Source organism: Haplochromis burtoni, unplaced genomic scaffold (genome assembly GCF_018398535.1).
Source record: "Haplochromis burtoni strain Fernald_Lab_line unplaced genomic scaffold, NCSU_Asbu1 Contig_18, whole genome shotgun sequence".
Taxonomy (NCBI): Eukaryota; Metazoa; Chordata; class Actinopteri; order Cichliformes; family Cichlidae; genus Haplochromis; species Haplochromis burtoni.
In genome coordinates, this window is record NW_024582379.1 from 3,520,144 (window position 1) to 3,535,894 (window position 15,751).

The 15,751-nt window shown below is 43.1% G+C and overlaps 1 protein-coding gene across 18 annotated transcripts in view; it reads left to right on the forward strand.

Moving 5' to 3' along the window:
- The window catches only part of ank1a (ankyrin 1, erythrocytic a), an 84,128-nt gene that overhangs the window by 64,974 nt on the left and 3,403 nt on the right, over positions 1–15,751 (forward strand). For 11 of the 18 annotated variants that reach the window (XM_014331734.2, XM_014331739.2, XM_014331743.2 and 8 more), the window contains 17 exons: positions 773–888; positions 975–1,199; positions 1,291–1,445; positions 1,540–1,751; positions 3,337–3,541; positions 3,740–3,836; positions 4,011–4,239; positions 4,343–4,471; positions 4,583–4,702; positions 4,783–4,867; positions 5,034–5,108; positions 5,371–5,502; positions 5,636–5,791; positions 10,677–11,316; positions 11,439–11,787; positions 14,171–14,254; positions 14,543–14,695. In XM_014331734.2, coding sequence (XP_014187220.1) covers positions 773–888; positions 975–1,199; positions 1,291–1,445; positions 1,540–1,751; positions 3,337–3,541; positions 3,740–3,836; positions 4,011–4,239; positions 4,343–4,471; positions 4,583–4,702; positions 4,783–4,867; positions 5,034–5,108; positions 5,371–5,502; positions 5,636–5,791; positions 10,677–11,316; positions 11,439–11,787; positions 14,171–14,254; positions 14,543–14,695 — 3,162 coding nt within the window. Of the gene's footprint in view, positions 1–772; positions 889–974; positions 1,200–1,290; positions 1,446–1,539; positions 1,752–3,336; positions 3,542–3,739; positions 3,837–4,010; positions 4,240–4,342; positions 4,472–4,582; positions 4,703–4,782; positions 4,868–5,033; positions 5,109–5,370; positions 5,503–5,635; positions 5,792–10,277; positions 10,618–10,676; positions 11,317–11,438; positions 11,788–11,810; positions 13,102–14,170; positions 14,255–14,542; positions 14,988–15,751 lie in introns of those variants that run through there. The other 7 variants (XM_014331760.2, XM_014331765.2, XM_014331737.2 and 4 more) reach the window with 6 other exon arrangements.

A 15,751-nucleotide genomic window follows, 5' to 3' on the forward strand; every position in this document is an offset into this window, starting at 1 on the left:
TAGCATTCAGGAGTAAAGTCATTAAACATCAATCTGGGAAGGGTTATGAGGCTATTTCCAAACAATTTGGAGTTGGTCATTCTGTGGAAAACATTCAACACACTCATCAGTCTTCCCAGGAATAGACGTCCCAGCAAATTCAACTCAAGGTCAGACTATCCACCTGTCAGGCGGGTGGTGGAGCGGCGATGATTTGGGCTTGCTTTGTGGCCACCGGCCTTGGGCAACTTACAGTCATTGAAATCATCATCGATTCATGTGTATACCAGCATATTCTACAGTTAAATGTGAGGCCATCTGACCAACAGCTGAAGCTTGGCCCAAACTGGGTCATGCAACAAAACAATGATCCCAAGCACAGCAGCAAATCTACAACAGAAAAGAACAAAGTGCTGCAATGGCAGAGTCAAAGTTTCCTCTTTAAAAATTATTCCCACGCATAATTTTAAGAAGGCAGTGAATATTATTTAGTATAAGAAATGTAAGTGACTTTCAGAGTTATTATAAGACATATTTCATATACACGAAAAAATATGTTGTTTTAAAATGTGTAAACTGGTTCATTTGTTTCAGCATTTCTGTAACATGACATAAAACCCTAATTTTAGTCATTGCCAAAATGTCTTCTCAACATTCCCTGTAAAACTAGAATTTTAGTGACTATAAACACAGGTTTTCAGTACCCATCATATCGCTTCTCATACCTTTTTTTTTAATAAGTAATAAAAGTTTTTAGTTATTTAAATCATTTATTTGTTTATGTCTGTTGTAGCAACACACTCCACTTCCACTGCCCAAAGAATACGACGAGGACTCACTGATTCCCAGCAGCCCTGCGACTGAGACGTCAGACAATGTCAGCCCAGTCGCCAGTCCCATACACACGGGGTCAGCACTGCAAGCATAAGAATCACTTCATCTCTGCTTACAATCTGATCGGAAAACTAACCGTCACAATCGCTGTCCGATAACAGGTTCCTGGTCAGTTTTATGGTGGATGCGCGTGGCGGTTCAATGCGAGGCAGCAGGCATAATGGTCTGCGTGTCATCATACCTCCGCGGACGTGTGCTGCACCCACCCGCATTACCTGCCGCCTGGTGAAGCCGCAGAAGCTGACCAGCCCCCCTCCACTGGTGGAGGGAGAGGGGCTGGCCAGCAGAATCATTTCCCTGGGTCCTGCAGGGATGCAGTTTCTGGGGTGAGGAAGCTTCTTTCTTTTTTTTTTAAGTGTTTTATGTATTGTTAGAAAAGGGTTTCTCTACTCATGTGTAATTCTGTGTGTGTGGCAGACCGGTGATTGTGGAGATCCCCCACTTTGCTGCTCTCAGTCGTGGTGACCGGGAGCTCGTAGTGCTGAGGAGCGAGAATGGCTCGGTCTGGAAAGAACACCGCAACCGTTACGGGGACGAGGTGCTAGAAACAATCCTCAACGGGATGGATGAGGGTAAGAGTTTAAAGGCTGATCTCAGGCTGACACTCAGTTAAGCCACGGCCTAGTGTCATTGTTAAACAAACGCAACCACTTCTTCTCCCTTCAGATTTAGAAAGCCAAGAAGAACTTGGGAAGAAGCGAATCCGCCGCATCATCTCTACCGACTTCCCCCTTTATTTTGCCGTTGTGTCACGAGTGCAACAAGAAAGTGACCTGATTGGCCCGGAAGGAGGCTCCCTGACAAGTAAACTAGTGCCGATGGTCCAGGCCACGTTTCCCGAGACAGCAGTCACCAAACGAGTCCGTCTGGGGCTGCAGGTGAGATGGAACGAAGTGGAGAAGGAAGGAGAGGAGAAACAGAATCGTTAATGCCTGTGTTGCATGTTGGATTTACTTTGATTGTGTAATGATGTATTCTTATGAGCATTTGTGCCAAGTTTCTTTGATTTACTTTACTGTTTTTGTCTGTTTGTCCATTTTTTCTTTTCTTTTTTTTTTGGGAGGACCTTTTTGCCTTACATTTCACACATTGCATGCACTTGGCACCTTTGTATAACACTGGACTGATTTCAGTGACGTCTTTCTCGCTAATGTATTCTTGACCATATTCTCTGTACTTAGCATTTTACACACTAAATTAAGATATCTAAAAAAATAAGCCCATATAAGTTTATATCTATTTTTGAGCCTTTTGAGTCTTTTAGTGTCTTTACTGTCTAAACAAAAAAAATATAAATAATTATTAGCTCAAATTTTGCACCACATTCTGTAAAGCAGTAATTTTTTTAAGAGGACATATAAGACATAGGACTGCATGTCCCCAACACATCAAGAAGTCACATATCATGGCACTGGGCTGTTAACTGTAAGACTAAAATACATTCAGTAATGTGATTTTACTTTTAAAAATACAGTTAAACTGTACATTAATTCTCTAAAAACAACAATCCAGTCATCAGACATAAAACTATATTGATTTCATTCGAGTTTCTGCCTTCCTAATTCTTCGCTGTATGCATCTATTTGTTTCTCAGACGTGCATATTTGGGATTTCAAGGTTTCGTTTGCATGTGATTTTTATTTTGGTTGCTTAAACGATACCGACTGTTTTGCCATTTGTTTTGCTGCATGTTCTTTTGTTCCAGTTCAAGATTCTGATTGCATTAATTCCTCATTCCAAATCTTCTTTCCATACATAGATCGGCAGCTTAAGCAGCTTGTGTGACTCCAAATCATGTTTCAGTAAATCAAAATGAAAAGTGGACCTTCTACTACTGTTTTGATGAAATTGTTTTTCTTTTAGGCACACGAGTGAATTCAATCTGAGCTCGATAGGTTTTGCAAACTAACAATGCTGATAGTGAATGTAACTGAATATTAGTGAAATATAATGTTCAGTATTTTCTTACATGGCTATATTTTAGGAACATATCTGTTTAACTAAAATGCTGTTGTAGTAATTGCGTCATCAATGGCCTTGTGAAAAGCCACAGTGCCTTTTTACTTGATATCTCTCCTGTATTAATGATTGTAAAAGCTTCTTGTTAACATACTTTGTTACATTTTACAATAAAAAATATACTTGTAAAGTCATGCAACCAGTTTGTGTTACTATTTGGTTTTCAGATGTATTGTTTCTGTGTTGAAGTCTTTTGTTCACTGCGGCCTTATTTCTCTTTCTCTCTCTTTCTCATCATCTTTAATTTTCCCCACTTGGTTGTCCTTTCTGTTATCCACTTCTGTTGTCTCATCATCCACCTACAATCAACTCATTACACGTGGCATCCTGATCTTTTTTAAAAATCCTTCTTCATATTTATTTATTTTCATTTAATCTCCCTTTCATCAAAACCGTGCCCCCTGTTGCGTGCTCCCTTTTGCCATCATCGACTCCCAACCTCAGGCTCAGCCAGTTCCAGATGAGCTGGTTGCAAAGCTTCTCGGTAACCAAGCAAACTTTAGCCCCGTAGTCACGGTGGAGCCTCGGAGGCGCAAGTTTCACCGACCAATCGGCCTACGTATTCCCCTGCCTCCATCTTGGAGGGAGAGCCCTCGAGACTCTGGGGAGGGTGATACTACCAGTCTGCGTCTTCTCTGCTCTGTCATAGGTACTCCATGCCACAGCTGTCACGTGGGTCTTTGTGTCAATGTCAGCAGTTTACTTCCAAAGCAAAGAAAGATTTGTGTATGCAGCTGATAGTCAGGCTTGGTTAAAATACTTGGTTTAAAATGCTGCCATCACTAGACTTACTCTTTATGACTGCTGATCACTCGGTGTGCTCTCTCTCATTCTCTGTGACTCCCAGGTGGTACAGCCCCAGCTCAATGGGAGGACATTACTGGCACTACTAAGCTTATCTATGCTAGTGAATGTGCCAGTTTCACAACCAATGTTTCTGCACGGTAAGTTCAGATAGCAGCATGTGCAGTGAAATTATATTTGTCATCATAACACAGAAAAAAGAAAGATTATTCAAATTCTTTGCCATCTACAACCACTGCAGTAAGCAGCTTGGCTGTGATTATAAAGAGACAAAGAACAGATGCATGTGACTGAACGTGATCATTTTCTCCCAGATTCTGGCTCGCAGACTGTCCTCGGACAGCCGAGGCTGTGTCCTTTGCCAACCTGCTGTACAGGGAGCTGTCGGCCGTACCTTACATGGCCAAGTTTGTGGTGTTTGCAAAAATGAATGAGCTACGCGAGGGCCGTTTGCGCTGCTACTGCATGACTGATGACAAGATGGATAAAACTCTGGAGCAGCATGAGAACTTCACAGAGGTGGCTCGCAGCAGGGACATAGAGGTCAGTTCAGAGACCTTCTTACACAGGACAATCGAGTTCTTGGGCCATGTTGTACTTATTGGATTACTTCTTTGTACATGTGTTAATGCCTCTGTGATTACAGGTTATGGAAGGAATGCCACTTCACCTGGAGTGTTCAGGGAATCTTGTTCCGGTGAGGAAGGCCACCCAACAGCCTCGCTGCTTTAGCTTCCAGGCCTTCAGAGATAATCGACTTCCTGTCTCTGTTAAGGTGTTGCCTTTTGACTTGTCTTCAGTTTTATTTTATTTGTTACTCCATTAGGTCTTTCTCTACCCATGCATCTGTCATATTTTTTTTTAACCTTTAACCTCTGCGTCTAAGGTGAGGGACAGTAGTAAAGAGCCCACTGGATTTTTGTCTTTCCTTCGCAAATCCACCAAGTATGAAGACAGCCAGCATGTGCTCTGCAACCTCAACATCGCTATGCCTCCATGTATCAAGGTAAAGCTTTAAAAGACACCTTCAATGTATTTGTTCACATTTCTTCCGAGATTTCCGACTGCATTGATGTTTTCTTTCAGATTGTTGGGAGTGAAGACCGAAGGCGAACTCTCACCCCGCTGGCTTTAAGAGAAAGATACAGTGCTCTAAATGAGCCTGCAATGGGTACGAGTCTCTCACTCTCACTTCTTTATGTAACTAGATCTGTCTACCTTCTAGGGAATAATGTATAATACATGATGATGGCTTCATTATGTCTCATCATAGCACTTAATTTCCAGCCAGCCTAGAATCATTAAGCATCTCAGCTTTATATTTATGTTTTCTGCAGCATCAATGAGTGCTATGGAAAGGACAGAGCTGAAGATGGCTGTAATTGCAGAACAGTTGGGACTGAGCTGGGCTGGTGAGTGGATCTGTTTTATGTGCGGTAAACCATCCGTGTTTATCTTATGTCTGACAAGTTTGCTAGCATGCTGCTGATTAAACAAAGTTAACACATGGTGCCCAGCCAATGAAACTAATTATTTTCTCTGCCAAGAGCCGTGGCTATTTTACAGAGACTGTTCCTTCTCTTCTGTGTACGCCTCATCGGCGTGACTCATACGCCAAATTATATAAATATTTCTCCTGCTTTCTTGATCTTCCTTCTGTCACTTTCTAAACAGAGTTGGCACGTGAGCTTCAGCTGAGTGTGGATGACATTAACAAGATTCGTGTGGAGAATCCAAACTCACTGCTGGAGCAGAGCTCCGCACTGCTCAACCTGTGGGCCACTCTCGAGGGCAAGAGGGCAAAGAGTCAGTAAATCTAAATTTGCTGTAGACATTTGCCATTTCACTTCACTCAAAGCTACACTTTTATGATTTCTAGAAACCCACCCCTCTTCTTCTTTCTTCCATGCATGCCGGTGACTCCTTTTTTTCACTGCAGTGGAGAGTTTGTACACAGCTCTGAAGAGCATCGACCGCATGGACATCATCAACATGTTGGAGGGCCAGCCACCTCAGCCTGTGAGACAAGGATCCCGTGATCTCAACAGACGTCGACACAGCGAGAGAGACCATCTGTCCCCTGGTATGACCAATGGTAAGCGCCCTCCCCAGATCCCATGGCCTGGTCTCATTTCTGTCCCATTTCCTTGATCTCCAGCCACTTTTCCAATAAACATGCACCTCTTTCCCCAAACTCCCCAGAAGATGAAGTCAAGTTTGTTTCCCTCTAAATTACTCTGTTGTCCCAATGTCCTTCTTATTTAATCTCTGTGATGCTCTTGTGTTTTAAAGCTGCCTCAAACTTTTGCAGGATTTTACCTCAGCAACACACAGAGGGACTCAGGACACTCCTACTGTAAAAAGGGTAATATAGAAATGCAGTGAAGTACCTAGGAAACCTTAATTAAATGGTATACTTCAGGGGGTTAATGGTGTATTGGTTCAGTTATTCCATTCTCCTATCCTCAGAGTTTAGTCTTTTTCTTGCTTGTTTGGTAGTTAAGATGTTCTGAGCTTAATTCCAATTATAATTCACAATAATTTTATGCATCATAAAAAAAAATTCTATAAAATGTGTTGTCATTTAGCATGACATATTCTCTATAAAAACACCTTGTCATACATGATGAGTCCATGTAGATCACAAGTAAAGCCTCGCACATTTGGCCTTCTTACCAACTGTCAGACCTCAGTCTTTTCCTCATGGTTTCCTTCACACGTGCATACCCTACATCTTATTGATTCCATTTTCACATCTGGCCTGCTGTGAGCTCCCCGTCTTCCTGGACTGGCTCCTCCTCTCTGCCTCGAGTGCAGATGATGAGTTAGTCGGACAGGTGATAGGTCCTCTCCGTGAAAACTGGAGCAATAAAGAGAGATGTAACAATGCATACGGATGTGACCATGATGGCTAAAGCGTGAAAAGGGAGACACTCAGATCACAGCTGCAGTGAATCTGATAACTTTGTATCTGTCTCTTCTGTCTGTCTGTCTGTCTGTCTGTCTTTTTGGCTATTTGCCTCCCAAAGGTCGTTCCTGCTTTGACTTGGCGGATTTCAAAAACTGGATATTGTTTACTTGACTTATTTTACAGTGGAAAAAAAAGAATCAAGAGGTTTATGATTTACGATCTAGTTCAGTACTTACTAAAGTCACATCAATAGAGTGAGGCACCCAGCATGACTTTTCAGTGAATAAGAGTGAAACTAGCAAAAGTAAAAACTAGCAACAAAAAAAAAAAAAAAGAAAAGAGTATTTAAAAATATTGTGGTGAAAAATAAAGAACAATGCGCACATAATTATTTTCAGTTTTTACTTTATTCACAGAAGTTAGATGAGAAGATAATGTCTCATTGCATGTTAGCTTAGCTTAGCATGAAGGGAGAAGAGACTGGAAGAAGCAGCTAGCAACCCTGGCTTTATTTTTAACCAGGTAACCTCAGTAAAACCACAGCGTAGACCTATAAACTTTAGACAAAGTTTTTAAAAAAAGACACTAATGAACTGCTTTCACATCTGGACAGAAGCTAACTATACCTCACTTTTTTTCTCCACGTTTATGCTAAGCTGAGCTAACCAGCTGCTTTTTAACTGCAGAAATGTGTGGCATCAATCTTCTCATCTGACACTTTGGACAGAAAGGGAAGGAAATTCATGGATATTGAAACATGTCAGTGATTATTTAAAATCAGGTCCGCTATAGACTCCCCATCACCACAAAAACAAACGCGATTTCTATATTTTAAAGTACTGTGTTTGCAGAAAATATTCCTTCAAACTTGAAATAAAAAGCAAGCAAAGGTTTATTCAAAAGCGACTCGAGGTTACTAAACAAAGCATACACTTGATCATACTAGAGTAACCCCTTTTCCTTTAGACCTCTGTCTGCCTGTGTCTGCATGGGACTTAGTTTGAGTCTTTAGAGGTAGCGTTGGTGCACCGAATGTGCTTTTGGGAGCCCTGATTCATTCCCTGTGACTCTGTCCCTCTCTTTGTTTTTCTCTGGTCATCTGCAGCCTAGCCGCCCCACTCTTCCTCCTTCTCACTTCCTCTCCGAACTCTGACCTCATGTTGACCTCTGACCCACATCTTAAGCTTTTATTTTTTGCGACAAATGCATTTTTCTTTTTTTTTCTTTTTTTCCTGACTCTTGAAAACCCCACCTTTCTTAAGTGTCCACTCTGTGACAGATACCCCTCACACAGACTGTGTACTCAGCACCCACTGGGAGGGGGGAGGTGACCCTCACTCTCTCTCACTGTTTCTGTCTGTGTTCATCACCCTGTTTTATATTCCTCTTCCTCTCTTGCTGCTCTTCTCTGTTTCCCACTCCTTCCTTTCCCTCCTTTCCCATCCCTTTTTTTCCCTGCTCTCCTGCATGTCGGCATGTGAACAAGACTTCGCTCATTGCTCATCTCCCTCGTGTTTGCATGGAGACACCGGGATGAGGGCCCACTCTGAGACTGGACTGTTGGAGATAAAGCTTCAAATGCTGCATCAGTGCCTAACGTTGCCTGACAAACAGACATGTGTCTTTGCATGGCATGTATACTGAGAATGACTACAGTCTGTCTCTGTTACTCCTCAATGATCTGTCTTAAAAGGGGATACAGAAAGGCCACAGACCTTTTTTTTGTGAACTGTGTCTGCTGTTCATGTATGAATGCTGTGATCGTTTTGTGTGTCGCTAATTCTACGTAAAACCGTGTCCATCTTATGTTGTGCAACTATCTAGCTTTGATGTCTCTGTGAGTTTTGAGATGTTCAGTTTGAATTTGTTCTCCAACTGTTTCTAAATGTGCTCATTGATTACTGTGAAGTCTATATGTCTCTATGTGTGTATGTGTGCGTGTATCGGTGTGAGCATCTCTACGTGTTTTTTAAATGTTTTGTGGCTTCCACATACATATATGTGCCCGTTTACTGGGCAAAAATTGTATCGTTTATTTATATATATGTATATATATATATATTTATGTTTCTGTACATACATCTGTCAGACACATTTTCCATATTTCACACTTTTTATTATTTCAAATTTTCTCCCCAGATCTCTTTCTTTTCTCGTTATTTACAAATCTACTGCCACAAAGTGAGAGCGATGACAAACTCAGATAGATAGATAGATAGATAGATAGATAGATAGATAGATAGATAGATAGATAGATAGATAGTCATGTTTATTTGGTTTTGAGTTCTTTGTCATTAGATCTTAATTCTAATAATCATATATTCAGGCATCAGGCAATCATATATGCATTTGAAGACTAAAAGTGAATATAATTGAAGCCTCTAAACTTTAAACCTCTTAAAGCAGATGCCCTGGTATCTTGTGGGACCTAAATAAACACCAAATGATTGTTTGAATCTTGTACAGTAGCACTGAAGTACTATAAATTTAATTGCAAGTGAAAATCAAACGCCTGCAGTGTATAGATGTTCTGTATCTGGTTTAGACTAAATCTTCATAAGTCAAAGAACTACATCACAAACTAGAAGTCAGAGTTTATCATCAACTGTACGTAACTGAAAGCAGTTGGGATGTGAAAAAGAAAGTAGGACAAGGGTCTTTTCGATGGCTTGGTGTCTCAAATATCGCCTGCACTCTCAGCAGTACTCTACTGCTGGCCATGAATCAAGTTACAGCAGCCTGCACTCTGCAGCTTTCTTACCACTGTACAGTACATACGCATGGTCTCTCTCTCTCGCTCGCTCTCTCTGAGTCAAACATTAAGGAGAATCATTTCCTCTGCTTCCTGTAATCTATGTACTGCATATGGATAGTATGTCCTTTAGTGGTCAGTCATACTGATACTCATGTTTTGCTTTACCTGCATTACCATTTTTTTCAATTTGTTCACATATTTATGTTGTAAAGGTTTATCACTCTTTACAAATTTAGTATAATCAGGTTAGAAAATATAAATGTTAATATTTGCAAAATAGCCTTAGGTGTAGTCTTCATCTAGATTTTCTTTCATTTTTAGCATGTTACATGAAGTTACTACTGCAATATTTTTTAATGCTTTCTGGGACATTGTACTCAGTTGTGCCAGGTCTGGTTTCATAAGAAAGAAAGAAAAAGAAAAAAAAAACATATTTTATCGAAGGTTGTTCAGAAGACGGCTGTAGGAGTGACCTGAGTCCGCAGCTCATTACTAACACAAAGTTTTACTAAATTATATATTTGCACTTGAAATTTGTTTGAGGCAGCAACATTGTGGCTTTCCTAGCAGAAGAAAATTGAAGTCTGTTGTAATTTGTTTGCATAAATTTGAATACTACTATGTTTTATCTTTACATAGTTGTGTTATATTGAATGCACTGTAAAAACAGTATGAGTCAGTGAGAGAGCAGCTGTGTGAAGAATGCGTGCGTGTATGCGAGAAAATGCGATTGCCTGCGAGCATGCCATCCAGCCTGACACCGGTATTAACCTGCCTGTTTCTGAGTGGGTTTGAGTGCATGCATATACGAGTGTGAGCGTATGTGAGTGCTGGTGTGGGTGTGAGACAGAGTGGGTGTGTGTTTGTGTGTCCCTGCTGGACAGGTGTCAATAATCCCTCTCCGTCTCCCTGCAGGTGGCAGCCAGCAGAGCAGCATCAGCCACTGCCGGCCTCGAACCCCAGTCTCAGCCTACTGGTTCAGCTGGCTGTGTCTGCTGCTGCTACCGCTGCTGCTCTGCTACTGTCAGCGCTGGCTGATTGAGCTTGACAGCCTCTCTTCTAAAAGCTGCCCTTGCTCTCATGACCTTAGCTCCTTGCACCTTTATTCTAGCTCTTATTGTCTTGGCCCTCCACTCCCTCCATCCCCACTCCTTTCCCATTTGTCCCTTCAGCCTCCTCTACTCCTCCCCTAAATGCCCAGCTACTGGCCAGGGGAACTTACCCCCCCTCCCAGGGTCCTGATGCTGTGGGGGGTGAGGTGGGGAGCGAGGCGGGGGGCCGGGTGTCAGTGTGCCTCTCTCTGTCTCGCTCCAGGTTATGGGCTCCCGCAGGAAGAGCTTCTCTCACCAGCTTCCATGCAGTACAGCCTGCCCTCCCCGCTGGGTGCTGAGCCTTACTGGCAGGAGGTCTCCAGCCTGGACTGTGCACCTATTGCCACCACAGAAGAAGACACCCTGATGGAGATGTCTGATGTACAGGTGTGGCCCTCAGGCAACAGCCCTTCCTTGGTGGCTGTGGAGGACTCCTCGCTGGAATGCAGCAATGCTGACGATTCGGAGGGTCTGCTGGGGCTGCCGTATGGAAGTCTAGGTCGGCCGGCCAGTCAGGCCAGCGCAGCCAGCGGAGGGGGTGGGGTGCTGAGTGGCTCCATTGAGCTGCCCGAAGACGATTCAGAGATGGGCGTTGACTCGCTCAGCACCACCACACCAGCTTCGCTCGGGGGTACCATCGCTGGGATCAATCTTAACGGGCTGAACAATGGTCAGGGGTCAGAGGCGAGTTCAGAGGCATCAGCCGTCACAAGCACGACTGGTGGTGATGGAACTGGAGGAGGAGGAGGAGGCGGGATGGGCTCAGAGGAAGGGCTTTCTCTTGTTGCAGGACAGCAAAGGGTGTATGCTCGGTTGAGTGAGTCAACTGGTCTGAGCAGTGCTGCAGATCGGAATGGAGACAGGTGAGTCCGAGCTCTGTATGCCTCTCAGTTGGTGTGACGTCATATAACCTGGAGCTATAAAACACTATCAGTAAATATTTATGATGTACCACCTCCTAATGAATTCATTGATCTCCTTTCAGGTCAGGCAATGGGGGAAACGGTGGTGGTGGAGGATCTTTCCTTTCTTACCTGCAGGAGCAGACAGGCCCGGGATGGATCCCTGTCACTGACCCTACTCAGGCTTGGGTGGGCAATCAGTCTAAACCCAGGCAAACCATGGAAACCATGATGTCATCAGTGCGTAACGCTGTGGATGGAGACCCTTCCCGAATGTCCCAGGAGGCCTTGCTTCAGCCTGTGAGGGACATGGGGCACTCTGAGATCTTAAGGGGGCACTTCAGAGGTACCCAACCATTTGAGAAGGGTTTGGGCTTTCCACACAGGGTACCAGAGCTGAGGGCCTGGGATGATGTCCGCCTGAAGGGCCAGGTGAGCACGTTAAACCACCCGTGCAAAGTTAAAGTGGTCACAGTGAGTAGGATTATTCCTTTTACCATGTCTGGCAAACATTTTAGCCTGAACCAGATTAATGAACAACTGTATTTATAGTTAAACTGCATTTAGCAAATTCTTGTGGTGTAAACAAAAAAGGCGAACTGCTCCAGCAGAGGTAAACCTGATACAGCAAAATCATTACAGTGTTATACACACAAGCGGTTGCTTTCATACTTCCTCTTCTAGAAGTCACCATTTAAAACCTCACTAATCAGAATTATGTTATGTCGATCCTGGAATCATACAGCAAACGTAAACACACAGCCAAGAACACACACAGTGGTCTTAGGCCCAATTTGGGCACAAACAGCGTGTCCAGCCAAATATAGAAAGCGCCCTCACTCGTCAACCCGCGTTACACGATCCCAACCCCAGTCATTCCCACATGTTAACTTTCTGGCACAACACAGACACATCACACTGTATGGGACAATCTCAGCTGTGAGACTGTGAGAGAACAAAAATAGAGCCTTTCAGAGCCTTTGTGGGCTTCATGCCTCTTGTGGGTCATAATGATACCCAAAAAGCACATTTAGCTTTGGAGGCGGTGGCAGCTGCATAATAGATTCTATGATTGTTTTAGGAGAAATTTGTTGTGTAGGCTGTAGTTAGAGCATGTGTGAGAAGTTTCTTAGTGTTCTTACCACAGCGCACAGAGCCGTTCTGATGGAGGTATTTAAAGCTCACAGATCACATGGTCAAAAAGTGAGGGAGGTGGGAATAGAAGCCTCCCAAGATTGCTTTTGGTTGGATCTGGTGTCTTTGACTTGATAGTTGTGACTCGACGCTAGGAAGGAGAAAGAGACGTGGGGAGAAAAGGGCCCACGGCCCCAGCAAACGGAGGGCAGAAATGAAATGAAAACACCAGTTTGGCTGAACCAGTGACAAAAGAGGGCTGCAGCTGTTACCTTCTCCCTTAGCTAAGAGAAGTGTGAGAAGCAGGAGTCACCACCAGCTACGGGACTGAGGCTGCAGTCGTGCGTTGCTCTGTGCCAACCGTGTTGATTTACTGGGGATCAAAGTGGGGCAATGTGGGCCCTAGTTACCGAACTCCTCTTTAGCTTCGTGCTGCTGGCGTTCCTGGTGATCAGCTGTCAGAATGTCCTCCACATAGCCAGTGGCTCGGTGCGGTCGGTGCTCACCTACATACACACTCAGCTGGACCACGAGCTTGGTGAAATCGAGGGAGTACCCGACGAAGAGGAGAACGTCACCACCAGAATCGTCCGCCGTAGAGTCATTCTTAAGGTACAACAAAACTGAGATCCACGAATTTGAAGAAAGGATCTTAGTGGCAGAAGAGAGAAAAAAAGAAATGAAAGAGCAGGGGGGAATCGCTGCTGCTGAACGCTTGGATGATGCAGTGTATTTAAGAAAAGTTGAAAGTGATACAGGATAGGTTTGTGGTGAGTTATTTGACTGGTTTTACTGAGAGGAGTGGGAAGGTGCAGCATTATGGACACAAGTAATCGTGGCATACAATGATGGGATTTCATCAATGTTTGCTTGTTTCTATGACAATATCAAATGACTGAGGATGCAACTAAATATATCTTCTGCTTTTATAGATATACTGTAAATAGATTGTCTTCAGCTCAACAAGTTTGGACTCCAGTTCTATAAAAAGTCTCATTGGCTCTTTGCCATTTCCTTCTTATTGTATCTCAAACTCTATAAAACAGCACATTTTTTATTTATTCTGTTAAGTACACTGAAAATCACACTGAGATTTGGTGGATTATGATATAATTGAAATTATGTACAAAGCATATAATAGATAATTTTCCCTTAATATCCAGAAAGCTTTTAAAATGAGGGATAATAATACAAATGAATTTACTTTTCCTTACACGTTGATTGTTTTATTATGGGTAGGTGTTACAGAAGCTGTAGCTTTGGACTTGCACCCTTTAGGTTTGTCACTTCTTTTTTTAATTATTATTTAGTTTCATGTGTGATATAAATTGAGATAAAGATCAATTTTAGAGTTTCATACAGGCCTCCACATGCTCGACCTTCACTCGTTCTTAGGCCGAGCGTCCGGCTTCAGGAATTTCTTTGAACTTATAAATAGCTCTAAAGACATGCTGCTATTATAGGGGGCTGTAACACTGTTGTGTAGTAATGAACCTCATCAATTGTAACTATAAGTGATAAGATCCCCACTGTTAGATTTAATTTCTCTCTCACAAGCAACCTCACCCACTCCTCACCTATCTGCCATGCAAACAGCGCTGCAGTAACGGCTGTTTTAACTGCCTTTATTGCCACAGTTCAAAACGTTTATGGTTACAAAAAAGCTTTTCTCTGTCCTCAGGGTGATGAGGTTGAAGATCTTCCTGGGGAGCAAGTGAGCGAGGAACATTTCACGGATGAACATGGAAACATTGTCACAAAAAAGGTCAGCCATTTAAATTGCGTCCTTGAACACGAATGTCTCCGTTTTCACTTTTTTGTCGTGTTTTATCATCACAACACTTTCACGGATCTTTTTACGGAACGATTATTAAACTAATAATCATGACAAAGTTGTTCATCGCACATGACACTGCAAAATCCACGCTTTGTTTTCCCCCAGCATATTTCACCGATCCAGTCTTTCTCACTGCCTTTTCCACACTCTCTGCTCTCGCCCATCACTCTCTCCCACCCTTCTGTGTGCGATTGTGTGCGCGTGTGTCTGCGATAGATCGTGCGCAAGGTGGTGCGCAGAGGGAAGGGATCAGGTGAGGAGGGGTTTCAGGAGGTGAGCGTGGAAGGCTCGCTGCAGGACGCCAACGAGCTGGACGCCGATGCTGAGCAGTTCATGAGCTACGCCGTCTTGGGTCGGGACAGCAGCAAGGTGGGCTTCTGATCTGCAGACGAAGCTCTCTGTCTCGCCTGGAGCTTCCGTGATGACCTCGGGTGTGCGGCCAGCCTGCAAAGCCTAAATGCTCTGAATTAGATCAGATGATACATACAATGACACCCTGTTTCATTTAAATCCATGTAGTATCTGGGGTCTGTGCTGCAGTAAGTTTTAACGTTTCATCTCACTGTGGATTCCCAGGCATCCCCCAACGGTCCTTGTGCAACTTAACCTGCATAAGCACAAGTTTGTTTGTGATCTTAGAAAATAAAGGTTAGGCATTTTCCACTATGTGTCAGGACTAAATTGCAACAGAAGACAGAGGGACGTGTATTTGATTAATTGCCTGATTGCTGACTTCCCATAACATTAATCTCCACCCATATACTTCGCTCTCATGCTCATTATCTGCATGTAAGAGAACAACTGGATCCACTCTGCTCAGGTGCTCTGATTTTTTAAGAGGCTCACAGTAGATCAGTTCATGAGCATTTCACTGTTTTGATCATCACTAAACCACAAATGCAGTTCATCTGGGGGTGGGGGGGGTTTCTTGCACATTAATGAGTGAATGAACTTATAGTGGTTCCTTGCAGTGTTTCTTTCTCCCTGTCAGTTATCTCACTGAGCAACTGAATAAGGTTCATAGTCCTTTAACTGTGAAAGTGTGCCTTAATCAGTCAAAAACCAAGTTGAGGTCAAATATTAATTGCATTGAGTAAGTTGAGGTTCAATACACCAGACGCAGAGATTAACAGGGTTGTTGTGATTGTGTGAAATTTCCTGAAACTGCTGTGTTATGTGGCCTAGCCCATCCATTTGAAGCTTAAGAACACTTTTCAAAAAGTTCTTTGCAAATTTTATCTGACATTACTCTGAACCACCACCTGGCTTTCCATCTGCCACCCACCACTTCTGTCCTTGCTTGACTGTTTATACATTATTACTTCCTTTTTTTCCTCTTTTTATTTCCTCTTTTGTCCCTCACATTTCTGTTTCACTTCCTGTCTTGTGCTCCCTGTTTGTATGCCCTCGTTTTTTTCGTGTGAC